Source organism: Podarcis erhardii (genome assembly GCF_964252035.2).
Source record: "Podarcis erhardii genome assembly, chromosome: 10".
Taxonomy (NCBI): Eukaryota; Metazoa; Chordata; class Lepidosauria; order Squamata; family Lacertidae; genus Podarcis; species Podarcis erhardii.
This window is the reverse complement of record NC_138500.1, coordinates 41,818,087-41,845,956: the sequence shown is the minus strand read 5'-3', so window position 1 is coordinate 41,845,956 and position 27,870 is coordinate 41,818,087. Positions and strand designations below refer to the sequence as shown.

Genomic DNA, 27,870 nt, shown 5'->3' with positions numbered 1-27,870 from the left:
TTTACATTTTGGGTGGAAATAGCAAGGGCCTCCTTGTTCTTGAGAATGCAGGCATTGTTTTAGTTGCAGTACTTTCTCCCCTGCCAAACTGTTTCTGCTGTGGGAATAAATAACTTAGGTTTCTGGTATGAACTGGAGAGGGTTTAAGTATCAAAATGCAATATTTGAGACTTTCCACTGAGTATTATTGCTTCACTCATTGCTTAACAGTAGAAGGATGATTTCCTTAATGGCAGTTTGGACCTGTATTTCTGTCTTCATTTCTCTGCTTTGTAGTTGGGGCCAGTCAATTTACCTGGCAGTTGTAGCTTGACTTGGCCACAAGCCTTTTGGTATCTGATGCACTTTGTTTAATCTGTTCGCTTTTTATGGATCAGGACATCCAGCTGTACAAAAGAGGCTTTGCATTTGTATTAAAGTTCAATAAGTCCCACCTGTGTGCATTAAGAAGATTGGGAGGCTGACAGCAAAGTGAATGTGTGTGTGTGTGTTTGCACATTCTGCAAGCTGTGAAAACTGTCATGCCCCCTCCAACATATTCTATCAGTCAGTATCTAGCTCTGGGTCAGGGATGGGCATGGCAGAAGCTAGGTTTGAGATCTGCAACATAAATTAGCATGCAGGGTTAGATGGTGTGTCTGACAAGCTCTGTTTAGTTTACCGTCGTCAAAGACCTTATTATTATTATTATTATTATTATTATTATTATTATTATTATTACTTCAGAGTAAAGGTTATTGTGACAAAAGATTCTGAAACACATATTGGTTCCACTTCTATCTCTCTTTATCTGGCTATTTTAAAATTTTCCTTTATTAAGTAATCTTTTCAGAGAAGAAAGGCTGTTTTCACAGGATATTGGCTTTTTCAGTACAATTGTCCCTTTTGGCAGATCTTCGGATTGATGTGCCTTCATGCCGACCAACTTTTTGTAGCCAAATAGAGAATTTAAGTTCCTCTCATGCTGTGCATTTCCTTTGCACCAAATGCTCTGTAGGCACAGGAAAAATAGCCCAATAAGTGAACACCACACACACACACACACACACAGACATACATGTGTGTGTGTGTGTGTGTGTGTTGGTCTCTTATCACACTGTGATGACAGCCTGAGCTACTAGGAGGGCAAATGAGCTGATACTTGGAAGTTGGCCCTTGCAGGTATCTACCTCAGAGCCTGCATGAGCCACCTCGAAAAGGAGGACAACAGGAATGCAAGGTGTTGCCACGACCTGCCTGATAGTGGAGGACTCTCCTCCCTTCTCCCTCTCTTTCTCTCTGGGTCCAGAAACATATTGGTAGCTGGTGCAGCTCCTTAAAGGCAGGCGGCCACAGTGTCCTGGATTGCTAGCTCTGTTTCAGTGCTAAGGGCTTACCTCTAATTGGGACATAGATCAATTTCTGCCTAGTTTAGTGTGGTATATAGCAGGAGTGAAGAGAACATTGGAAGCTGGTGACAAAGGAAGACTTACCAGTTGAAGATAGCAAGCACCTGATGATGTGTCCATGAAAGCTAAGGTCATAAGGTCCTTAAAGTAGAAAAGACTTGTTTTTGCTGCAACAGACTAACACAGCTATCCTCAAAATATATAAGAACTTGTAACAAGTACATAATATATTTTTGCATGCAGTCCTCCTAAAATGGCTGGGTTGACTTGATGGTCCATTCATTTGGTGATTGCATTTATCGTAGGTGTGCTTTCTTCTTCCCATTGGTCTGCTCTTTCCAGTTTTTCCACTTCTTCAACCTTTCTTCAGTAGGCAGAAGATCCAATTACAATTGGCACTGAATTTACGTTCTTCTGACTGAATCTACTCCAGATAAGCAATTTCAGCTTCATTTACCTTTTATATACCTGGCTCCTTCAGACCAGTAAATGCTCTCAAGTTTTGTTCTTCAGTGCTTCTTTTAAATTGTGCAGATTAGCAGGAAGAGCTATCCTCAGAAATGGCAGGAGAAGAAGGGAGATCTATGATGATGCAATACAATCATTGTAGCTTCTTTTGAAAGGGGTCCAGTCATTCAGCAGTGACAACAGGGCCTGGAGAAAGGAGCTTGTTTGTAACAGACTCCTTCACTAAGGAGGAGAGCTGAGTAATGTGACCAAGTTTCTGGGTGTTTAAAAGTTTCAACTCTTCCTTTTAACAACACTAGAGAGGTCTGTGTTAACTGTTTGTGGTATCGTTTCTTTATTATACTGTAACCAGATGTTATATTTGTCTGATGCCCTATGTCCACTTATTCCCCTACAAAGAGGCACTTCTGGAACAAATCTAGACTTTTTTATTTAATTACACTCCTTGAGAGTTTTTAAGCTTTATGGTTACTCAGGCAAACACACTTTACAGAGAACCTGAAAACCTTATTCAATACAGTAGTAAAGGTAAAGGGCCCCCTGACCATTAGGTCCAGTCGTGACCAACCCTGGGGTTGCGGCGCTCATCTCGCTTTATTGGCCGAGGGAGCCAGCATACAGCTTCTAGGTCATGTGGCCAGCATGACTAAGCCACTTCTGGCAAACCAGAGCAGCGATGGAAACGCCGTTTACCTTCCCGCCAGAGCGGTACCTATTTATCTACTTGCACTTTGACGTGCTTTCGAACTGCTAGGTTGGCAGGAGCAAGGACGGAGCAACGGGAGCTCACCCCGTTGTGGGGATTCGAACCGCTGACCTTCTGATCGGCAAGTCCTAGGCTCTGGTTTAACCCACAGCGCTACCTGCGTCCCTATTCAATACAGTAGTATTTAAACCTCAGGATATACTACAACAGCAACAATCTCCCAGTCCCTTCTCAAATTTTTACTTTCATCTCAGGAAATCAAATCAGGTTGCCCTGCCTAACTAACCCATAAACTCTTTCAAAGCAGGCCCCTTTCTCCCCAGGCCCCAAACTAAGTAAAAGGCAATCCCTCTCCAATGGACAATTTACCATTTGGATTTTTTGTTGCACCAGCCACTCATGTCTCAGGATAAACTATTTCTACCCAGGGATGCTTTGTAGGGACATGGAAGACAGCTTTCTTGGTGGCTGCTCCCAGATTCTGGAACTCCCTTCCTAGAGAAGCTGGACTGGCTTCTGCCCAAGCTTTTTGACACTTTTATTATGAATAGATATTGAGAAATCATTCCTAAACATCTAGTAAACTTCACCAGTTGGTTAGCTGGTCAATAGTGCATGTATAGCCACTCTGTTCCACTTCTTATCATAATCAGTACCCACTCTTCTGATTGTTGCAAAGTTTTGCAGTGGAGCCTAGGAAGTATCTTGCATGGGAATCATGCTACAAGTAACAGTGTTTTGCTGCTGCAACAACCTTAATGTGTGATCATATACAGTCGTACCTTGGAAGCCAAATGCCTTGGCACTCGAACAGCTTCCTGCAGCCAATCAGAAGCTGCACCTTGGCTTCTGAATGTTTTGGAAGTCAAATTGACTTCTGAAACGGATTCCGTTCAGCTTCCAAGGTACAACTGTACATGTTTTGCTTTGCACTGCAGGCCATCCAATTGTCCAGTAAATTGCTATATTCTTTTATGGAAGGACAAGAAACGTCCATGCTACTTTAGTGCTTGGATGTTTAGCTATGGTTACACTCTATGCATCACACACCCAGTGTAGCTCTATGTTAATGTTCAATGAGTATTTCACTTGGGGCTTCTTGGCGTTTTAAGCTTTTGCCACATTTAACTTTGGCTTTGGTTTCTCTTCGGCAGCAGCTTAAACCCTGTCCAGTTTCTGAAGACTTTGACCTTGCCCTATTCACAGCACATAGCATCACTTATAATTAAAGGAATTCTGTTTTGTCTTCAGCTTGAGAAAAATGTAATACAGGAAAAGCATGTGCTGGTGTTGCCTGCTCTGCTAGTCAGATGTGGAAGAAGAGATATTTTCAGAGCAGTAAAAATGAACACAGAGCATGCAGCCCAAATGGGGATGTATACCTACATATGGGACTTTCTTTTGTCATATTCACTGTGGCTTTTAAGTTCCACATTTGAGTCTTGGATTTAATTGTCTGTTAGCTAACTCAGGAATCCACACTGATTTCAGTGGAACTTTTCCCCAAGCAAATGCATTTAGATTGATAGGCTCTTGTCTGACATTACGGGAATGGAACTTGTTTGTACAGAGATAAAAAGAAATAGATCTGTACCATCCTAATTATATATAACAGATTTCAGGTCATTTGCAAGCACAGTAATAATTCCTCTTTTCTTTTCCCTGCTCCATTTCTTTTCCTCATTTCCATTCTACATGAGACCAAAAGGGGGAAAAATCATGAAAACAGAAAAAAGCAACACTTCATGAATGTGTGTATAGACATGAAACAGAAATAGAGCACAGGGTATGCTTCTTAATGTAAGATGATCTCATATAGGTGACTTTGCAAAGGCATGAAAAATGCCAAGATCTTCACCTGTTGTGCTACATGGATAAAAACAGTAGGACATTGCTAGGGATTATATCACTTGGTAATGGATACTCGAGCCTTCTCAAACCTTAATCTTGGGACTATCATGTTTTTAATTAGGAAAGGATTGCTGCAATGTAACCCAGTAAAATGCCAAATCTGATACTCAGTGGCGCAAAACCGAATAAATGACACAAAAGAGAACTGTTCATAGCAGTAGTTGTATTCTTCAAAAACCACATTAATTGTCTTTCCACATTACATCATTAGTAAGAGTTTTTATTGAAATCAAAGAGCAGCTTTAGGTCTTTTAATAGTTGTCTCATTCAACACACCCATCCTTTTTAAAAACACTTTTATAGGAGTCATTGAATGTCCATTTTATCCTATTTATTGAATGAGAATGCTGCAGAAATCTTTTGTAGAGAAGAAGAAAGACAAAACAGCTTGAATACACTGCTAAGAACTCTGCTCATACCATGGTTGTTTATAGAAAGTCCTCTTTGTATACCATAATTATTTTAGGAGCTCTTTGCACAGCTTGTCATCTGCAATGGCAAGGAAAATAACTAAATAATTATACTTGCCTTTCTTTCATTTTGAGGAAAGTGGCCAAATAAACAACCACATAGTCAAAATCTTGTTATTTGCTGTAAGCATACCCAGCAGGTGATGAGTAATCAGTTGATAAATTGCAGCAGACTTTAAAATAATAATTAAAAACATCACAATAAAATGTGTGAAATTGCAACAGAAGGATAGTACAACACAGCCATGAGCTGTTTCTCTGGACAGTCTCCAGAGACCCTTCTGAGTCTCTTCATCAAGGGAAACAATAAGTTTATTATGAAGCAGGTGGCAAAATACCTGAATTTTATCATAGACCTGAAGTGATTTTTAGTGTGCAGCTTGTCTTTTTAAGGAATTGCATTTTCTCATATTGGTTGGTTAACCAGTAACCTTTGTGGCATGCAATTGTCTCCAGTAAGTATCTTTCTGTGAACTATATTTCTGTAAGATGCATGTGTAAGCAGATCTGGTAACTTATTTAATATCTCTTTGCCTTATCTGGCACCACAGTATCTTCCACTGCCCTAAATTGTGTCAGTAGCGGCACCACAGTGATTTTGGCACAGTCCTCTCTTCCCCAACATCCTTCCAGCTCCCAGGGCACATAATTTTTTTATATGAATTACTTCATCCTATCTACATACCCTCTGCAACTGTCCCAGAAAAACTGAGACATATCATTTTTTTTCTCGTGAGAGGGCAGCAGCCATTTGGGGAGCCATGAATTTGCATGATTTTGCATCACAATTTCCACCCCAAAAAATGTTTTGGAGGGGCACGATCTTGTGTGGCGCCCCAAACCACACACTTAGGGGCACTGTGCCCCCCAAAAGCACCTTTTCAGGGGGAAATAATGGCACGGAAACACACAAGATCACAGTGCCCAAAATGGCTGTTGTCCTCTTGTGAGAAAGAACAGAAAGATAGCGTTCTGGTTTTTGCCTTCAATGTGTTGGAGACTAGGTGTCTGTTCTGACTCTACTGCCAGTCATTCCAAAGGGTTCAGTATGATGAAGGAGATGGGGGTAGGTGGAATTTCTTTCTCTCTACACACTCTTCCATCATTCAAGAGACAAAAGGGGACATAGTGCTTAGTCAGAATTGGTATGCACTAAATGAAAATAATTCATTTTTGGTTGTAGAAGAAATGAGATATTGGATGGATCCCTTTTGTACTATTGCCAGTTTTGTCCTCAGTTTTTTTTAATGGCTGCAATTGCAGGTCTAGCTTACCACTTTTTGTTTCATATTCTAATTCTGAATGTTATAGCCAGCTTGGGTGTTGGGGTGTGTGTGATATATATATATATGGAGAGAGAGAGAGAGAGAGAGAGAGAGAGAGAGAGAGAGAGAGATTATGATTAAAATATGACTCATTAGATTGTAAAAGCCCTTGGGTGATTTCCAGCGTTAGTCATGTTCAAAGTAGCCCCATTGATTTCAGTGGGTCTACTCTGAGCATGCCTTAGCTGGATATCACTCATTATTAAGCTAAGATTTGGGGTATACCTGTAATAGTTTATTGGCTGATGTAACAGAAAACACATTTTAGTTTACCTTCAAATTCAAAATAGTGACACTTAGTTCTACTTTTTTCCATCTGAAGGCTATAAAGTTCATTATTTAGTCAACTTATGATATACTGTTTTGTGCAAATGCAGGCCCTTTGCTGAGTTTTTGGTTGCTTGCCCAGATTTCTCTCCCTGTTTCTCCATTGCTTAGCAACACCCCACTAGCCCAAAGAAGTTGATACCAAGTAAGAACAGGCTTGTTTTGGTAATTTAATGGGAAGACAGAAGCAAGGCTTAGGGGGGTGGGGTGGGGGAGCATTTTGTTTTTGTTTTCTATCAGTGTAAGTTGACTTCACATGGCAGACCAATGTACTTCCCGTCTTTGTGTATTACCTTAAAAGGTAAATGTAGCTGTGCTCCAGAAAGTGGTTATGCAAAGATGCGTTTTTTAAACTGAATTTCATTTACTTAAAACGTTTTTACTGTGCTCTTCAGCCAAACACACACACACACACACAGAGAGAGAGAGAGAGAGAGAGAGAGAGAGAGGGAGAGAGAGAGAGAGAGAGGCTCTGCCTATTGGCTTTCAGTCTAAAGGATAGGATAAAAAGTTAAAGGGCATGGGGAGGGAGGAGGAACAAAGTAAACTCAGCCACCGGTTCTGAAAATTATACTTCTTATAGTAAATAGCCAGGATGGAAATGGGATGATGCTAGATGACAGAAGAGAAAGAGATTAAGGCAGTTCTCTCCAAAGAGCTGATAGAATAGCTCTGATTTCCCTCTTCTGCAGCCTGATGGGAATATGCTTATTCCTCTCTATATAGTGGGATGTGGGTGGTGCTATGGGTTAAACCACAGAGCCTAGGACTTGCTGATCAGAAGGTCAGCGGTTCGAATCCCCGTGATGGGATGAGCTCCCGTTGCTCGGTCCCTGCTCCTGCCAACCTAGCAGTTCAAAAGCACGTCAAAGTGCAAGTAGATAACCAGGTACCGCTCCAGCGGGAAGGTAAACGGCATTTCTGTGTGCTGCTTTGGTTCACCAGAAGCTGCTTAGTCATGCAGGCCACATGACCCAGAAGCTGTATGCTGACTCCCTCGGCCAATAAAGCGAGATGAGCGCCACAACCCCAGAGTCATTCGTGACTGGACCTAATGGTCAGGGGTTCCTTTACCTTTACCTCTATGTAACACTGTATGCAGTGAGGCTGGGGCCCGATGTAATTACCCATTATATTAATGTGTTTTTTCACTCTTTGCCATAGCATAATTGAGACAGCATACAAAAAGGTGGAGAGGCACATGCTTTGCACGCAGAAAGGCCCACCTTCTCTCTCCAACAACTCAAGTGTCTCAAGTAGCAGGGCCAGGAAAGGCCACTGCTTGTGAATTTGGAATGCTGGTGCCAGCTGGGATAGACAGAAATTAAGCTAGATGGAGCAAATGTCAGCATAAGGCAATTTGTCTACTCATATGATTGACAAGAGTTATATTTTGGTTGATCTGTCATTTTGACAGACATGCTGGGATTAAATAAATACGGTAATACTGACATTCTTATGTAATTGTATTTCCCATTTTCTATGTTGCAGGTTGCCTAGAGGCTTCAGCATAGGCAACACACACATTTAATTAATTAGTAATAAAATTACTTAATTAAATTAGTAATAAAATTAGTTAATTAGTAATTAAAATTATGTGGTCAGTGTCAAAACCTGTAGTCATTCAAGCGTGCCACAGGTAAAAAGATGTGTGTGCCACTTCAGAGCTGCTGTTTTACACCTCCCCAACTTTTCTTATTTTTTACACAACTTAGTTTTACAATTGACTGGTGAAATACTTGGCAGTAAGGTCGTCTCTCTCCCCTCTCCCTCCTGCCCACATCCCAGCCAGCTTCTGGGGTACTGTCATATAATGAAATACAGTACAGTGGCACCTCGGTTTAAGAACAGCCCTGTTTAAGAACTATTCGGTTTACAAACTCCACAAAACTGGAAGTAGTGTCCCGGTTTGGGAACTTTACCTTGGTCTAAGAACAGAATCTGAATGGTGGAAGGGCACCAGCGGCAGGAGGCCTCATTAGGGAAAGCGTGCATCGGATTAAGAACGGTTTCGGTTTAAGAATGGACTTCTGGAACAGATTAAGTTCATAAACCGAGGTACCACTGTATTTTATAATTGAAGGCCTATTGAAACGAGCTTTTCCTACGCTATGCTATTTCAGGCTACAGGCAGGAATGTGTCAACATTCTGCAACTACAGATTAAGTGATACAATTGCACAAGTGCACTTCTGCTGGTTTTATACATTCAATATTTCTAAGGTAGTTTTGATTTGTAGAAACAAGGGTTTCCCACCTTAGGAAGTGCCTTGGAATGAGTTGTTAACCCTCAGTTTTAAATGGGGATGATGGAGGTTGAGAAGAAGCTACAGTGGTGCCTCGCAAGACGAAAATAATTCGTTCCGCGAGTCTCTTCGTCTTGCGGTTTTTTCGTCTTGCGAAGCATCCCTATTAGCGGCTTAGCGGTATTAGCGGCTAAGAAAAGGGGGGAGGGGAAAAACTCGCAAGACGTTTTTGTCTTGCGAAGCAAGCCCATAGGGAAATTCGTCTTGCGAAGCGCCTCGAAAAACGGAAAACCCTTTCGTCTAGCGGGTTTTTTGTCTTGCGAGGCATTCGTCTTGCGGGGCACCACTGTATTTGGTTAGGATCCTAAAATTGAATAAGTTATACAAGTAAGCTGAAAGGAGGAACCACATTCCTTTTCAATCTGTGGATGAGTTTGCAAGTCTTCTTCTGGGAAGATTCCTTAGACATAGAGTGTTGGCTGACAAATTCAGTCTTCAAGATGGGAATGGTGTTTTCAGTCATCCCAAGTCACTTCATTCCAGCCAACTCAAGTTGTACTGTGACATGGACCACTTATACATTATGCAGCCCAATGGGTAACATCTGTTCCTTGGGCTGCATTCTGGTTTATCTCAGTTTATATCTAGGTCGACCTGACATAACTTGATTTAAAACAGTGTTAACTCAGGCTGAACCAGAAACAGCCCAAGGCAGCTGGAGTCCAGTTAAGGGAATCGCAGGCAGTATCTGACACATAGCCTGTAGTTTTGTCATGCGCCTACTGCAGTGATGTATAACCGTGTTTGTTCACTATAATCCTTTCTCCTTTACAGGGTGTAGACAGTTCAAACTTATCTATAATCATTCAGAACAAAAAGTGCTTTGATAACGACATTGTGTGTTCAAAAAGTGTCTTTATCTCTGTTGGAGACGCTGAGATTTTTTTCAATGACCCCCTAGCCATACAGGTAAGTTCTGTTTTCCCTTTTCTGACACACCCTTTACTCACTGAAGCACAGTACAACTTGCTAACTAAAATGCAATTTGTCTAAACAAATAATAATGTAAGGGAAAAAAGCCCAACCCACATAACAGCAACTAAAACATCATTTTCCTTGTCCTCCCACTCCCACAATGACCTCTGTTCAATTAGCATCCTGCTGGACATCACTGAACTTTTTTGAAACCATGGTATTGTTCAGCTTTTTAGTTCCCATCCCATGGGGTTTCTGAGGGAAGACCTCCATCATACAACCCAATATAACTTTCAATTGAAAGAAGAAAGCTTAAAAATAAAGCCACACTGGTCATTAGCCTAGGAGAAATGTCAATGTAGTCATGCCCAAAGAGATGTCAACAGATGACCAAAGGAATATATCTGTGGTAGGAAAATGTCCAGCAAATGTGGCTTCTCCTTCTCCAGGGATGTGAGAGAGCCAAACCTACTATAATTATTCTTGAAAAGCCTCTGTTTAAAGCAACCTATTTAGGCTAAAAAACTGACAGTCTAATGGCCCAGTTTTCACATCAACTTTTCATATGGCAAAGTAATTTACTCATCACCTCCACGTGCTGAACATTTCACTTGATTGTGCCCCTATGCACTGGAACTTCATTCGTTCACCACATCTAGCACAACTTTAGTTTACAGTGTATCTCCCTTATGTTGGCCACAATCCAGATGGCTGCTTCAGGTAGAGCCAAAGGCTTGTGCACATATTCTGAATTTAAGAGGCTACCTGTGTGCGGTATCATAGAAAGCTTTTGAAACTTTTTAGTTCCTTGTTGTGTAGTAGAGAACTGGAATGTGGCAATTGCTTTTAAAACAACACAAGACCAAAGCCCTCTAGGGAAGTGAAACTGATCAACTAATTATCTAGATCATGGTTGTGGTTAGTACAAAGTTTTATTATGTTAGGCTGCATTGAAAGTAACCGTGCACCTCATGAAAATTATATGGTAAAGTACCTTTGCAAGGGTTTGGCCTAATGAAGAATCAAAGATATCCCTGGAAATAGTTTGGAGATTTCTGTTTGGAGATAGAAGCTATCAAAACTATTTCCAGGAATTTCCAGAAAATATGCCTCAATTTGGCTTCAAGTAACAATGTCTCCTGGGTCCTGAATAATGATATTCAGACATTTTAATGAATTCATTTTAGTACTCTGGCTTGGGTATCTGTGGAAAGCTGATCTTATTGGCCTTTTTACAAATATAAATTTCTTCACAGAGGATGCGGAGGAGACATGAAGTCACAACCAAGTATCAGCTTTGGAAGGCTGGATATTATACAGCAGTGCACTTTCCAGATCAGGAGATCACAATACTATGGGATAGGAAGACAACAATGCACATCAAAGTGGGGGTTCGATGGAAGGTGAATGGATATGAGATTGGGTGGCTTATATTTTGCAGCATCAGAGTTTTTATAGGAAACAATTTGTGAATTCAACAAATAGATTCTTGATTGATATAAATTGCACAGTAAGTCAGATATAGGGCATCCTTTTCAGACCACGGGTGTATTCCCACTGGGGCAAACTTTCAGGTACCAAATGCCAATAGTGAGCAGCAGCAGCAAGTATAACATTTATCTTTGCACAACAGGCTAGGAGCACACTTACATACCCCTCTCTATCCCCTCACCAGGCAAACAAGAGGCACTTTCTGAGTTCAGGGACACATTCCATCCAGACAAAAGTGGAGTGAAGCATGACTGGTGAGGGGAGGGGGGTCTGGGGAGAGGGAGGTGGCTAATGTGAGGGTGTGGCCTGTGGAGAATCTCATGGGTCACATAGAGAGGCTGAGAGGGACTTGTTTGGCCACAAAGCCTAAGATTCCCTACCCTGTGGTAGGTCTATTTCAAGTTGCAAACTATATCTCCTCACAATATAGTGATTGGTACTGACTTTTGTCAACATTTTCAGAGTGTTCTACATTAACAAGGGTTCCATAAGAAGGGGATACTCTAGAGGTCCAGTGCTCTGATTTCTATAGACTCAAATGTGGTTCTATTTGTCAGGAAAGGTTGTGGAAGGATATGTGCTATGCTGTCTCATTTCAAATTGGGGAAAAGGGTAGCTCCAGGTGTGTGTGTGTGTGTGTGTGTGTGTGTGTGAACTAAAGCATCTCCTCCATTCTGACTGGGGCTGCTCAAAATCTCCCCCCATCCACTGCCAAAGAGGAGCATACCATCCTGCGGTGAGGTGAAAAGCTGAGTCAGTAACTGGATGAAAGCTTGTCTTATTTACCTCAGCAAAAGCAACTTCAAATATTTTCTACCGAGCATAGCCTTTTTATTGAAGTGTGTTTCTATAATCAGTGCATAGAAGTCTTTAAAATGAAGATATATATTATGTCCTGAGATGGTGTTCAGTCAAGCTGTATGGAGAAACACAAATGTGTGTGTGTGTGTGTGTGTATTCATCTTGATACTGTATTTTGATTGATTTGACTATTTTGATTGAAAATAATCAATAAATATATCATCCTGTTTTAATTCTAGGGTAAACTGGCTGGTTTATGTGGCAATTTTGATAAATTCACTTCAAATGACCTGACTACATCCAGCAACATGGAAGTAAGAAATGCTCAAGTCTTTGGAGAGAGCTGGGAAATAGGACAGGTAAGCATGATATATCCATTCATTTTGAAAATAAACAGGCAACTGATGATGAGGGTGTAAGAAATGTAGGAGCAGCATTACCATTAAACCAGCAACTAGTAGGCCATCAATCTGACAGGTTCTGGGTGTGGTAGTTCCCTGTCCTGTCGCCAACCATTTCTCATACTTCTGCACATTTACCTTATTTCCACTGTTTCACATGGTTGCCATGTGTAGCTAGTAAATACAAAAGGAGATGCAATGCATCTTGGCCCCATGGAAGCTGATGGGGCTGCAGCTTCCATTGAGGAAGGAATTTGTATATTCCAGCCACATCAGGAGCTCCCCAGGCTAACCACCCCTACTCTAGTACCTAGAAAGGCTTTTGTTTCATCAGCACAAGACAAAGAGGATGACACAGTGAAACCCGTTAAGAGTTTCTGCTGGTGTATATGATACACAAAAGTGCTTACATTTACTGTGCTATAGGCCAAACAGCTTGTATGACAATGTTTAAAATTTATTTCCTGCTTTGTTTCCCCCACCCCAAGACTGTAGTCACGTAGCTCAATGTAACATCTCCTATTTTGCTGAAGCACAGCTGTTTGAGAGCACGCAGGCATTTCTTCCCCATGACTTCCCGCCTTTGCTGTTGCAATTGAAAGGTGCAGTGACCTTGCCCCCCCGCCCCGCTCCTGTGCTGCCACATCAGATTACAAATGCTCTGACTAATTTTCCATCCTCTGCTTTCTCTCACCATCTTTACGGCTCCATCTGAGGGCTGCTTCATATAAGATTATTCCCTACATGAATGCCACCAATAGATTAAAAAAAAAAACCCTGTGTATAATGCATGTACTTCGGCAACATCTAACAAATATGCACATGTCTGTTTTAATACATGACTAGAAGCAGCAATCTCCAGGGAAGGAGTTGCCTTCTGTATACCCAGGGAAATAAAACACAGACATCTGCAGTACATCACAGTGTTTATATGGTATATACATAATAGGTGGTAGTTTTATTCAGAGTAGACCCACTGAAATTGATCAACATGTAGTTCTGTTGATCAGGTAGTTCTGTTGATCAGGTAGTTCTGTTAATTTCATTGGGTCTACTCTGAGTGAATGGCACCCAATATTTGTGTACAAAATTGTTTTGTTTGTGGCTCTTTGTATATGTTACAGATAACATCTCTCCCACTCTGGCCTCCACCTTTCCTTAAAAAGCTTAGGAGAGTTGTTGTTTTCCACTAAAGTTGATGGTCTTTTATGTTTTGTGTTTCTCTACTGTCCCTGAATGAATTTATTTCTACTGTGGCTTCTTCATTTAATCTTTTTAAATTAATTACAATTGTTGTTGTTAAAACCATCCATATTAACCCCCAAAAATCATATTCCAAAATGTTAAACTGGCAGTTGCAATTAAATCCTTTTGTCACCTGCAGAATTTAAAGTTATTCATTTAAAGTTAGTGACTCTTTGTCCTTATTGCCAGAGCACTAAAGTTTAAACTAAATGGTACATTGGATAAACAATGCTCTGTTTATGATTTACAGATGGCTGCTGTGGAAACAGTGGTGATGTGCGATAAAGAAAACATGTTGTTTGCCAAAAAGACGGGGGGGGGGACATGAGGTTTTTTTTAAAAAAAAACAATAAAGAAGGATCCATTCTAGCTTAATATTTTCAGCTGTAAGTAAAGTGTGAGGTTTAGGAGAAAAGATAACAAAAACATGGAATGTTTTTTAGAGACTGGGGGCAGGTGGGCATTTCTAAAGGGGTTTGCCGTGCAACAAATGTGTAATGTACCCAAAGTTATTAACAAGTGCTTGTGATTTCAGTGTGCTAGCCCAAATGAGACCATAAAACCATGTGAAGTACATCAGAGCAAGTTCCCTTATGCCAAAAAGGAATGTTCAGTTTTGTACAGTGATGTTTTTGCCCCTTGTCGCAATGTGGTAAGTATATATTTCCTAAGCTATCTAGAAAGCACATCTGTGCTCTGGATCTCTGCTTGCCAAATGTAAGGGTTGCTGTGGCACTAACACCTGGCTCATAACAGGTTTAGTTAGCCCTGCTGTTAGGCACCTGCTTCAGGCACCAGATGGCAAGGTGCGGAGGGTGATGATCAGTGTCAAGCAGAGCTGTGTATACCATGCATCCTGCAGTTGCTGCCCTCAGGTGAAGTAGAAGACACTGCCAGAGGTTGAAGTAAGATTCTGCTTCCAATCTGATTTGCTTCTGTATAGGGAGACCGTCTCAGGCAGCAAAGTTTGTTGGCTCAGTCCTGGTCCACAAGATGAGCAGCTGCTCATCTGAAGGGCAACAGAGCCAGCACACCACATAATGTCCCCAGGCTCTATTCTAGGAATTTACTTAGCAGATGCTACAGGCAAACAAGCCATAGGCTGTTCCTCCATATCCTTCCAGTTTGGACTTAGTAGTCCCCACCTGAAGACTTTGAAATTTGTGGCCTTCTCCTTTCAAGAGCAGCATATCAAAAGCAGGATAGCTCCAAAACATTTTATTGAAAAGATGTACAGTTCCAAGATATTTGTTGTTTGGGTTTGAAATGTTCCTGTCCTTTTCCTTTCTGGCCAGCAAGCTGCCATCTCACACTCCTTGTCTTATCACTACTGAATTATACATACAATGTATTATTAGCAGGCTGCTATTGGCCCTTGTAAGGGACGCGGGTGGCGCTGTGGGTTAAACCACAGAGCCTATGACTTGCCAATCAGAAGGACGGTGGTTCGAATCCCCGCGACGGGGTGAGCTCCTGTTGCTCGGTCCCTGCTCCTGCCAACCTAGCAGTTTGAAAGCACGTCAAAGTGCAAGTAGTTAAGTAGGTACCGCTCCGGCGGGAAGGTAAACGATGTTTCCATGCGCTGCTCTGGTTTGCCAGAAGCGGCTTAGTCATGCTGGCCACATGACCCAGAAGCTGTACGCTGGCTCCCTCGGCCAATAAAGCGAGATGAGCACCACAACCCCAGAGTCAGTCACGACTGGACCTAATGGTCAGGGGGCCCTTTACCTTTATTGGTTCTTGTAATCTGTTGGTAGGTTCTGATTTCTGTGTCCAGGATTGAATGAAGAAACTGACACAGGGAGATACCAAACTGCACCATGGAACATGGAACAAGGAGGCCTGTATTATCCAGGAAGCATACCTGGGGAAGTTACCAGAAGCCCATCACTAACCACCAGTTCCATTTTCCCACTGTTTACTTCCCAAGTTCACATCAGGATTGCCATTGTTTTCCTGGGGCATTATTGTAGGCGGCCTTTAAAGGGGGGCGGAATATATAAATGTACAAAATAAATAAATAGTGTTCTGGACTAACTGAAAAGTGGACCCAGGTAATTGGGAAAGCACAACTCAAAGGTGATGGTGATATCATGCTAAGATGACAATAAGCAGATGGGATGAGCTGCTGGCTGGATTTGACAGGCATGTCAGTTTCAGCTACATGGCCAATCATTACAGTAGATGGCAGTATTTGCTTTATAACTGAAGAGCATGGTCGTTCTTTGCTTTTTATAACATTTCTCTTTACAGACAATCTAGCCCCCAAAAGTTACTTTAATTCAGTATGAGTTTATGCCATTATTATTGCTGTTCTTAATTATACTACTGCTGCTGCTGCTGCTGCTACAACAGTGTTTGAACCACTTTTGGTAGTCAGATTTATTTTATCCACTTCTGGTTTCCATTTAATCTCAAAGCAAATGGCAAACTTCCGCATGCATGCTTTGTTTCTCAAAAATGCATCATCAGCTAAGCTACTTTTCTCATAGTTTTTCGGACTTCTAATTTTCATGTTTTCTACCCATTTTTGAGGACAAATGTTAGGTTGGCAGGTGTATAATTTCCCAAGTCCTTAAAACAAAAACAAAAACTGGAGTTAGCTTTCCTGACTACCCATCTTCTGTTAAGGAGGCCAGTTTTAATAATAAGGTGCACGTTTTCATTAAACAAGCAGGAATTTTGTATTTGAGTTTTTAAAAGAACTCCTGCCTTCCAACCCTGGATAAATGATTATTCTGAATTTGTCAGTTTAACTCTAAAGCTGTACTCTTTGTTGCTTCTTTGTGAGACAGATCTCCTCCTTGAAAATAATAGTTCACCTGTAGCTATTTGTTTAACATATTGTGCTGTGAAGGCTGAAGCAAAGGGTCAATCAAGCTTTCTTTCTTTCTTTCTTTCTTTTTTTTGCAATTTTCTTGTTCTTATCCAGGGCTCCTTCTGTCTGGCTGGTTTCCTGCCCCTGGTGTCCTTAAATCAATGTTTGCTGCTTGTTTCTACACTTTCATCAATATGCCGATTAAATGACTTCTTTACTTGTTTTATCCTTAGATTTGTGAAAGCTGACTCCTTTTGGAATGACCACCACTCTGTGGTGTACAATTTACCTGAGCCTCTTTCCATAATTGTTTTCAGTAACCTCTCAAGATACTTGAAGTACTTTGACTTTCCACAACAATTTCATTTCAGCAGATCCCCTCATTTCCCTCCTCTGCTACTCCGAATCTGACTTTCTCCATATTTTTCAGATTGATGTGACATCATTTGTCAAAAACTGCCATACAGATACTTGCAATTGTAATCTTGGCGGAGACTGTGAATGTCTGTGCACAAGTATTGCAGCTTATGCTCACAAATGCTGCCAGCAGGGTGCAGTAATTCACTGGCGATCTCCATCTCTCTGTCGTACGTATGTTTTGCTATTCATTATGCCGTCAAGCATAATCTCTGGAAAGCAGATTATTCCAGACTTTCTTTAACTGATTTCTAGCACATCAATGTTTCCCATGCAAATGCTGGTAACTAGTGGTTTGATACCAGATATGGTTGCACAGAAGTAATTCAAGGGTAAACAATAGCTGTGCTCCCCTGTGCTGTTCTCCACCAAACAAGCTTAAGGTTCATTAGTAGGAGAATGTAGAGTAGTTAAGCTTCCAAGACTCCAAAAACGTCCAAGTAAGATTCACCATGTGGCAGTTTGCCATTCTTAAAAAGAAGTAGTAATTCTGGTCTGAATTTTTACAGATGGATCTTATGTAAAAAGTTGTACCTTTTTACAACTATAAGCAATATTCAGCGTTGGCCATACCTGGAGTAGGCCATTGATTTCAATGATAATACCAGATGAAATCCTACCTGAGTGACTATTTGTATATATCATCTGCCTGTGTATCTACATCATGTTACTTTTGTATTTTACTCTTCTTAAGCTAGCAATTTATTAGCACTGTTGGCTGCTGCTGCAAAAAATAATAATAATCAGTGAATGTACAAACACATTTTAAGGGGTTTTTTGTTGTTCTGCAGTGCAGAAAAAACATATCTCAGAAACTGCAGTTAAGGTTAGGTCTTCAAAAGAGTGCCACTAATTTCTTTACTAATAATAGAATCCAAGGAAAATGCAGGTTATAAGTAAAAGAACAGAAGAGTGGGTTTTGTGAATCAGAATTTAGTGCTTGGCTATGTGACCTTGTCTTGTTGTTACTGACAATCACAAATTCTCTAATTATTCTCTGAGTTGTTATGCATGTCATTAAATGGTGTGCCTGTTCCTTCTTTCAGCTTATGACTGTGATTATTACAACCAAGGTACGTAGCATTTCTGTGAGCTTTAAAAATAAATAATAGTAATAAACTGGATATATAGATTATCCCAATACACTGCTGTAGTAGTGATGGTAGTTCCAAATATTTATAGACCAGTTTTCACCATACATGGCCACAAGAAGGTTTACACAACCATCAATAAAAAGAAATCCATCAGTGTTTCAAGTTGCTTATTTCTCTTGCTATCATTTAACATCTGACTGTCATTTTTCTCCCTCCAGGACTTGGAGAAGGGCCATATATTTTGGCCAGCTATGGTCAGAATGACACTGTTATAGGAGTCAATGTCACCAGCAAAAATATATTTCCTTTGCCAAGAAGCAGTGTCAGTGGGAATGTGTATTTTAATTTTATGTTAACTCCAGGACTTTTCAAAGATAAAATACTATGTGAGTCCTATCTTCAGTACTTCATGTAATTAAATCTCAAGTTTTCAGAGTTGAAAAAATGTTAATCTTTATGTATCAGAGAATACTTTTTCATTATCTTTTCCAAAATCTGAGTATATCTATTTGTGATAGACCTGAAGACAAGAGTTGTAAGAGAAACAAAGGCTTTAGTCTTTTTTATCATTAATATTTTTGTTTTATTTATTTTTACTTTATCAGTGTACAAGTCCTTTCTCCCTTGATTTAGGAGAAATGCTTTTTTTAAAAAAAAAGTAGTCTAAAATAAATGCCTACAATTATCATTTGACTTTCATCCTTAAATTTCTAGACTGGGTTGCCCTGAAACATTCAGATGCAGCCCTACATTTCAGAAAAAATTACTTCTTATAGGTTCCTTGCTGTAGTTCTGTAGGATAAACACCCAGGGTGAACAATGGACTCTTATTTATATTAATCAGATTCAAAGTATCAGGCTACAAACCTATGCACACTTTCCTGGGAATAGGCCCAGTGAATACCATGGAGTTCAATGGGCCTATCTTTTAAGTAGACATGTATAAGATTGCACTTGATGTCCAGCCATAGTTAATGTAGGCCAAGAACAGGAATAATCACTATGAAAAGAAGCCCTTTTAAAATACTGTTAGCAGAATTTTAATGTAACCTTGCCAGGACTAGTTTGCCGCTGAACAGATTTTTAATGGAAGTATCACCATATGAAGCATTTGATTTTGGTGGTGAAATCTTATTAATATATTGCTGTGGATTTAATTTGTGGCAGCTCCATCTCTAGTTTCACTTGAGTCTGCTGAAAGGCCAAACTACTTTCTATATGTCCATGACGATGAAAGCATTTCCTTAGAACAGTGGGAGGCAAGTTCCTTGTTTCGTAGAAGAGCAACTTTTTTCCATCATCAAGGCCTTTGGATCCCAGGCTACAGTGCATTCGAACTACACAGCAAGAAAGGTTTCTTTATCATACTCAGAGCATCTTCTGTGAAAGTATCAAAGTTTGATGATTCTGAAGAATTCAAACGTTCAAGCAGTTTCAACATAGAGGGTGAGTTGTACATGTTCCCGGGAGCTATGTGTGTGTGTCAGACGTCAGGGAATCCAATCCCCCCCATGGTAGGGTGCCAGGAATAGATAGACAAGGAAGGCTCTTACCAATGTATTTAATTTAATATTCACAGAGAGAGGCTTAGGAATGCTGCCTTTTGGAGTAATGACGTTGCTCCGAGTAATCTCCACCCTTCTTCTCTCCTCAATCGTCAACAGCACCACCCGCCTTATGGTGGCTGCTTAGGGCCATTTGTCTCTGAGCCCTTTGCTCTCCTACTTTCAATGCTTGCCAGGTTCTGGGAGAATGGGGATCTGGAATGTTTTCTAGTGATAATGTGTCAGCCAGCTGCTCCGGCTCTGCTTCCCCCTCCTCTTCTCCCATTATTTCCCAACTTTGCCCCTCATCTACCTCTGAGCTGTGACCTCATCAAACCACTGTTGTAAATCTATACTGTCTTCCTCTTCTCTGGAAGGTTCAGACTGGGAAGGCGGTCTCCACCATTCCTCCTCTGTCCAGTCCCTGACAGTGTGGAATGCTGTGGATATATTATTTTCAAGATTTATAATGGCAGCAGTTACATTGTAACTTCAGGATGGACAAATCAGTCAATCTGCGGCCAGCCTCAGTTTTTATGTGTTCGTTTGCAAGCCCATTCCATTGTGCTTCCATATCTGTGATTTTAGCTTGTTAAGAAAGCACGACAACCACTTTATTTTTTAAACACCTTTTGGTAGATTTTGTTGAGCTGAGAATTGTATTGAGCTGAGAATTGCAATTGTATTGCAAAATTCAGACATGTGTGAAAACTGAACCCTAACTCTACACAGGGGTCCACAAATCAGTTCACCCTGAAAGAAACCCTAAAGTATCCCCATTTTGCTGTTACCACTTTAAGAATTAGGATGAACCTGTTCCATGCAAAGAGATCTCCAGACAGCCTTCATTTATACACAACTGGTGTCAAGATTTCAGATTTCCCCCCAGGCATTTGCTGGCCTTTGCATTGATTTTATGCTGCCTCTTTTGTGCTATGATCTCTGCTTTCATGCTGTTGTTTTATGTTCTACTTTTTTATATATATATAAATATTTATTAAAGTTTTTAAATATAAATGCACAAATAATAAACAATCTTACTTCTATCACAACAATTTCATCACTTCTTTGGACTCCCTCGCGTCTCCCGCTCCCATTTACATCGTTAAAAGTTTTTTTCCAAACAAATTATCAACTTGTTTACAATCTCATGTCCACTCATTCAAATATAATCTAGCACTTCTCCCAAAAAAATTTATATTTTCTTTAGTCTCACTTATCATCAAATTTAAATCTAATTTAGTGGTGGCCAATTTTTTATAATCTAGCATCCTTCTTAACATTCAACCAAATTACAATGTTTTTGTAGATACATCTTGAATTTCTCCCAGTCTTCCTCCATCTTCTCTTCTCCCAGATCACGGATTCTGCCAGTCATCTCGGCCAGTTGCATATAGTCCATCAGCTGCATCTGCCACTCTTCCAGTGTGGGTAGATCTTGAGTTTTCCAGTTTTTTGCGATGAGAATCCTTGCTGCCGTTGTTGCATACATAAAGAATGTTCGGTCCTTCTTTAACACCTTCTGGCCGACAATACCCAGAAGGAAGGCCTCTGGTTTCTTAGTGAAGGTATACTTAAATACCTTTTTCAGCTCATTATATATCATTTCCCAGAAGACCTTCACCTTAGGGCATGTCCACCAGAGGTGAAAGAATGTTCCTTCATTTTCTTTACATTTCCAACATTTATTATCAGACGAATGGTATATTTTGGCAAGTTTAACTGGGGTCATGTACCATCTATATATCATTTTCATTACATTTTCCTTCAGAGCATTACATGCGGTGAAGTTCAGCCCAGTGGTCCACAACCTTTCCCAGTCCTCAGACATAATGTTATGCCCAATGTCCTGTGCCCATTTTATCATAGCCGATTTAACCATTTCGTCTTGTGTATTCCATTTTAACAGCAAGTTATACATTCTAGATAGTACCTTGGTCTTTGGTTCTAACAATTCTGTTTCTAACTTCGATTTCTCCACCTGGAACCCTAACTTTTTGTCATTTTTAAAAACTTCTTTAATCTGAGCATAATGTAACCAGTCTCGCACCTTATCCTTCATTTTCTCCAAACTCTGCAATTTCCAATTGTCTCCATCTTTTTCTAATATTTCCCAATATTTTGGCCATTTGGCCTCCATATTGGGTCTTTTTGGGCCTTAGCCTCCAGAGGTGAAAGCCACCTTGGGGTTTTATTTTCCAATAAGTCTTTATATTTTGTCCAGACATTAAACACTGCTTTCCTGACAATATGGTTCTTAAAGGCCTTATTGATCTTAACTTTGTCATACCATAAGTATGCATGCCAACCAAAAGCATTGTTAAAACCTTCCAGGTCCAGTACGTCAGTGTCTTCGAGAAGTAGCCAGTCTTTTAGCCAGCAGAAAGCTGCGGCTTCATAGTACAACTTTAAGTCTGGCAGGGCAAAGCCCCCTCTTTCTTTCGCATCTGTTAATATCTTAAACTTAATTCTGGGCTTTTTGCCCTGCCAGACAAATTTAGATATATCTTTCTGCCACTTCCGGAAGCACTCCGTTTTGTCCACAATCTGTAATGTTTGAAACAAAAACAACATTTTTGGCAATACATTCATCTTAATAGCAGCAATTCGGCCTAACAAAGAAAGCTTCAATTTTGTCCAACTATCCAAGTCTCTCTTAATTTCAGACCAACATTTTTCATAGTTATCCTTGAATAGACTCAGATTTTTTGCTGTTATGTTTACCCCTAGGTACTTTACCTTTTTAACCATAGTTAGTTCTGTTTCTCTCTGAAACCGTTCTGACTCTATGTCTGTCAAATTTTTCCCCAGCACCTTGGTTTTCTGTTTGTTTAATTTAAATCCCACCACCCGACCAAAGTCCTGAATCAATTGTAATACTCTTTTCGTACTAGATTCTGGCTCCTGCAGGGTCAAAACTAGGTCATCTGCAAAAGCTTTAAGTTTGTATTGTTTCGCTCCGACCTGAATCCCTTCCACCAACCGGTCCCCTGTTTTATGTTCTACTTTTAATTAGTGTTGTCATGATTTTCACATATATTATCTTAAGGGTTATTAAGGGGAAAGACAATTTATAGATTAGATAGCTATTCTACTGCACCTACTGTATGGAAGTACTCAGTAGTGATCCTAATTTTTCCTCTTATTTGTACCCCACTTTTCAAGTCACATATCCTTACAAGGTGACTTACAAGTAACAAAAATATATAACTAGCATGACTGTATTAAAAATTTAACAATTCATTGGGATTCGTCTCATAGGGCAATTTGTTGTTGAATGCTCAGCCTTTGCCTCCCTCCCTCTGTCTTACTCCCTTGACCCAACTTTCCTGTCACACGTGTTTCTTCAGTGTTCAAATGGTGAAGGAGAAGAAAAGACCATCTCAAATGATATGCAATAGAAACAGGTGGATATTAATATTATAACAGTCATCTGTTTCTGTTGTATCACTCAGTGTAGACACAATCTGTCTCCAGAAGAAGAAGAAAACCAACATGTACAAGGAGGGTGGCGGCACTGGGAACATGTACTCCCTTGTCCTCCATCGAGTGGACTTCCCCTTCAGTTTCCTTGTGGGTGTTCAGATATAGTTAATGTTTACACCCATGTACCCAATCTGATGCTTTTGTTGTTTCTCAGAACTCCATACAGCAGTACCTTATAGGAGGATGTGTGAATGGAGATACGATCCTTGTACAAGTCCTTGTGTTAAAACATGCAGTGACCCTGAAGGAGTAGCATGTAAATTTCTTCCACCGTGAGTATAATTAATATTACATGTAATAATTAACATACTAATCTTGGGATATTATATTCCACCATGTTGCCACATTTGCCTGTTCGACCAATTACAGCTCATTAAGTTCTGTATTCAGAAAAATATATCTTTCTGAGTAGCATCCTTGGGAATGAAGTAACATCTGAAGAGGACCTGAGTTCTGCTTACATTAGAGACTTGCTTACATTTTCCACCAGTGTGTTTTTTGAAGTTCCTGGCAATTTTCAGAAAATATCTTCCGTTGTCATGAGCAAAAGATGTCTTGTTCAGAGCTGTATAGAATTCAAGTATTGAAACAAAGACTATTTTTCAACCATTTCCATTTTGCGTCATGTATTTTGAATTCTATGGAGCACCCATGCAAACTTTAAGCTTCTTGCCTTTTTGAAATGACTACAACAGAATTACTGTGTTGTTGTTGTTTTCCTTGAACCTTTTAGGGTTGAAGGATGCTTACCATACTGTCCCAAAGATATGATTCTTGATGAAGTCACACTTAAATGTGTTTATCCAGAAGACTGTAAGTGTCTCCTATATATTTTGAGTAGATTGTTAGAATACTGTAGTATGTAATGTTTATCACCAATATAATCCAACATACAAGCTATTTTGATATAAAGTTAGTCTTTGCATCAATAACTTTAAAGGTGTTATATTATACTACAGTAAATTTAAAGGTACCATATTTTTTGCCCTATAGGACGCACCGTCCCATAAGGTGCACCTAGTTTTTTTGGGGGGTGGGGGAAAGGAAAAAAAAAAAATTTTCCCCCAGCCTTCAGCATGCAGGCAATATAAAGGGCACAGGGCTCCTGCACCTTGCCGGGAGCTGCGCGAAGTCTGGAGAGTGAGAGGGGTCGGTGCGCACCGACCCCTCTCGCTCTCCAGGCTTCAGCGAAAGCCTGCATTCGCCCCATAGGACGCACACACATTTCCCCTTCATTTTTGGAGGGGAAAAAGTGCGTCCTATAGGGTGAAAAATATGGTATAAGTCGCTTAGTGCAGCCTATGAAAAATACATTTTTACTGATATATATCTGAAAGTTTAAAATAAGCAAATATACCAATAGCAAACTCAGTTATCTGAGTGTTTCTTCTTATGTAGCCAAAATGGCTTGTACATGAACAGGAGGGAGAGATCAGTCCACTAGGGGAAACTAGGCGAAATTTTGCATAAGTCCCACAAACACCTTTGTGGTGATGGGGGAACCCTATGGAGGCAAAAATCTTCAAACAGCTCAATGCAGACTAAACGTGCTGAGTAGACATGGACTGCTGACTATCTTTTGGAAGGTAGGGGATGGAATTGGCATGGATGTTTGGCTGGAATAATGAACATGAGCACGGCACCATCCTGGTTACATTTTATTGCAGGCCCCACTTGTTTTTATTAACATATTTCTGGAGAAGCAATCCTATGCAGCAATCCTATGCCTCAGGAGCAGGACCCACTGAACACAGACTGGGTTTTCTTGGCAAACATATATAAGATTGGACTATTAATTGTAGAAGTGAAAGATCACCTCTTATATGTGAATAAGTAAAAGAAAAGCTGATTGTGTGTGTGTGTGTGTGTGTATTGGCTGCATATTTTATAAAAAATAATTATGAAATGCTTTGTTCTCGAACAAAACTGTGGGATGCAACTCTTTAAATAGACCTCATTGCTTCTTGTACAATAATTTTATTAAGCAAAGCAGCAAAATCTACTATTGCTACTCGTTTAGGCCTAGGAAGAGTGTGACTTTCTATCTTCCACCTTATTAAGAAGCTGGAGAGCCTGAATCTAGATTGCTTCCTACTTCCCCTCCCTTTCATTACTATGGAATAATACTGAAGCATGCTCTTTTTACAGGCATACCTGTGAAAGCCACAGAAGCTTCAACGACAGCAAAGCCACTGAGAACAAGACCCACCGTATTAAGCCCCTATACAGTGGACACGGCACAAACATTTCCTCATATGCCCCCTGTGCTTGTCACTGAAGCAGCTGAGACAACATATATTAATCTAACTACCCAAATGGCAACTGAGAGAGTGGGGACATTTGGAGGACAAACTACGGAGAAAATAGTTACAGATCTTCATTCAGCAACACTTTTACCAGTTCCAGAGCACTCTTCTGAAGGTAGCTACAGCACTACAACACCATCTGTGCTACCTATATCCCCAACAGCTCTCCCAACCACTAAGGAAGCCACAGCAGTTACAGCAAAGGTGACACCCTACACCACAAATCCTATCCTTTTTATATCATCTCTCACTGCAACAACAGCTGAACCATCACTGTCTGCCTTTCCTTTAATATCCACATCACCTATACCACTGAGATCTGCTGCATTACCTGCTGGACAAGAATTTGCCTCTGCTAAAACACCTACAAGCATCTTAATGAGTGGAGGTCCTTCCACAATCAAGTCTGAGGTTTTGGTAGCAGGAACACCACAGCCATCTTTATCAACTGAAAGAACATCTCGTTCAAGTCTGTTTTCAGGTTCACCATTAACAGAAACGCTTACTGTGACTTCAAGAACCATGTCTACTATGTCCGAGCCAACTATTCGTTTGACTCATTTGCCTGTGCTTACAACAACTCAAATTCCCTTATCGGCATCTAGATTAACTGCCTTTTCTTCAAGTCCTCCTTATAGCATACCAGTTTCAGGCTCAATGACAACTCGACCTGACTCAGAAGTGCTGCTGCCTACATCTCCATCATCACCACCAGAAGCACTTATAACACCTTCTGAACACACTGTTCCCTTAACCACAAAGCATTTTTCTACTACAACACCATCCTCAGCTGCTTCACCAAGCCCTACAACCATGCGGTCTTCATTGAGTCCCCAAGTGACACAGGCAATGTCTACGCTGGTGTCTCCTCCAGTTACGTCTCAAATGTCCAAAGCAACTGGGGAAGTTACAATTATCTCAAAGAGCTTTCATATAGGACCTTCCACTGCTTCGCTTCCAGACGTTCCTCAAACCTCCCAATCACTTGAAACAAAAACAGTTTCGACAGAAAGCAAGCATGCATTGCACATTGGTTCATCTCCAGTGCCAACGGTTTCTGTAAGTTCATTAGAATTTGCTGGCACCAGAGCTTTGCCAAGTAGAACCCCTTTGTTACCTACAAGTATTTTATATGATACAACACAAATGACTCCGAAAACAAGTATGCATTCAGTTGGCCCACACACAGGATTAAAAACTGATTCTACTGTTAAAAGTGTGGGTAGTTTCACCACTTCTGCAGTGCTTCCGGGACATCTATCTGCTTTCACAAGTTCGTCCACATTACTTACAGTGTTACCTAAAATTTCTTCTGTCTCAGCCTCTTATTCTGAAAGCTCATTGGTGATTCCCACAATTGGCATAACTTCTGCTGTGATGCCAGCTAGCACTCCTATACAAATGCCAGTTGGGGAACATCCTACCTCAACAAGCCCGGGTTCTTACCCTGCAGCTTCTCCTTCAGCTTTGTCAACTTTAAGTCCAACTATTTCCACAATAAATGCTTCATCTTTGCCTCCTCTGGAGGCCTCTGATATACCCATGCTGTTTTTAGGAACTAGGAGTTCCTCTTCAGTGGATGGTAGAACGTTATCTTCATTACCCAGTGCAATCAGTACTCAGTCTTCAGAGCCAGCATTTACCATGGGTGCTCTTTGGAATATGACATCAACCCCAACAAATGTCACTGAAAAGTATACCCTTAGCCCACCAGTAAGTTTACTACCTTCCTCTGCAGGCACGATAGTTCCTAGCAAAACTGCGCTAGTCACTGAACTCTATCCTATCGGTTTTGAGCACCACACTGCTACTACGTCATTCCCAATTCCTACTACCTCCCAAACACTTACGCATACTCCAAACTTTACTTTGTTTACACCCAAACCTTCCACAGAAGCCTTCAGAACTATACCCATTAAAATGGATGAAGGGACTACCTCAGGTTGGATAGAGCTGGGAGCGACACATGCTACAGAACTTCGAAATGTGACCGCTTATGCCTCAGAAAGTAACCAGACCTCAGAAATACAAGAAAAAGTCACTAAGTACACAAGCACTGAGGAATCTTCTCTGCTTCCCACTCAGATGACTCTGGCTATCAGTGAAAGCAGAAGGGCTTCAGTGAAACCAGTCTCTCTCTCAGACGATCTGATAGATGTAACATTATCCGATTGGTCTAGAGCTCCACCACCAAAATCAATTAGGCCTTACTATAGTGTGGCTGAACCCGAGGAAATGAGAACAACCAGCTTGCAGAATGTCACAATAGCAGATTCAACTCACTTAACTGCAGAGCAATTGGGGGCCCAAACTTCAAAGGCTGAAATGGAGATGGTGACTACAGATGGTGCAGAATATGCTTCCTTTGGCACAATGATACATACATTAATATCTGCGACATCTGCAGAATGCACGGTGAGGACATTTTTACCTACTTATTTAATTTACTTAA

General features: G+C 40.6%; 1 protein-coding gene across 1 annotated transcript in view; it reads left to right on the top strand.

The window, feature by feature from the left end:
• Positions 1-27,870, top strand: part of OTOGL (otogelin like) — an 85,828-nt gene that overhangs the window by 34,448 nt on the left and 23,510 nt on the right. The window contains exons 26-36 of the mRNA XM_081879445.1: positions 9,675-9,809; positions 11,072-11,218; positions 12,347-12,466; positions 14,289-14,405; positions 17,002-17,158; positions 18,035-18,061; positions 18,301-18,468; positions 19,250-19,528; positions 23,267-23,384; positions 23,846-23,925; positions 25,261-27,833. Coding sequence (XP_081735571.1) covers positions 9,675-9,809; positions 11,072-11,218; positions 12,347-12,466; positions 14,289-14,405; positions 17,002-17,158; positions 18,035-18,061; positions 18,301-18,468; positions 19,250-19,528; positions 23,267-23,384; positions 23,846-23,925; positions 25,261-27,833 — 3,921 coding nt within the window. The remainder of the gene's footprint in view (positions 1-9,674; positions 9,810-11,071; positions 11,219-12,346; positions 12,467-14,288; positions 14,406-17,001; positions 17,159-18,034; positions 18,062-18,300; positions 18,469-19,249; positions 19,529-23,266; positions 23,385-23,845; positions 23,926-25,260; positions 27,834-27,870) is intronic.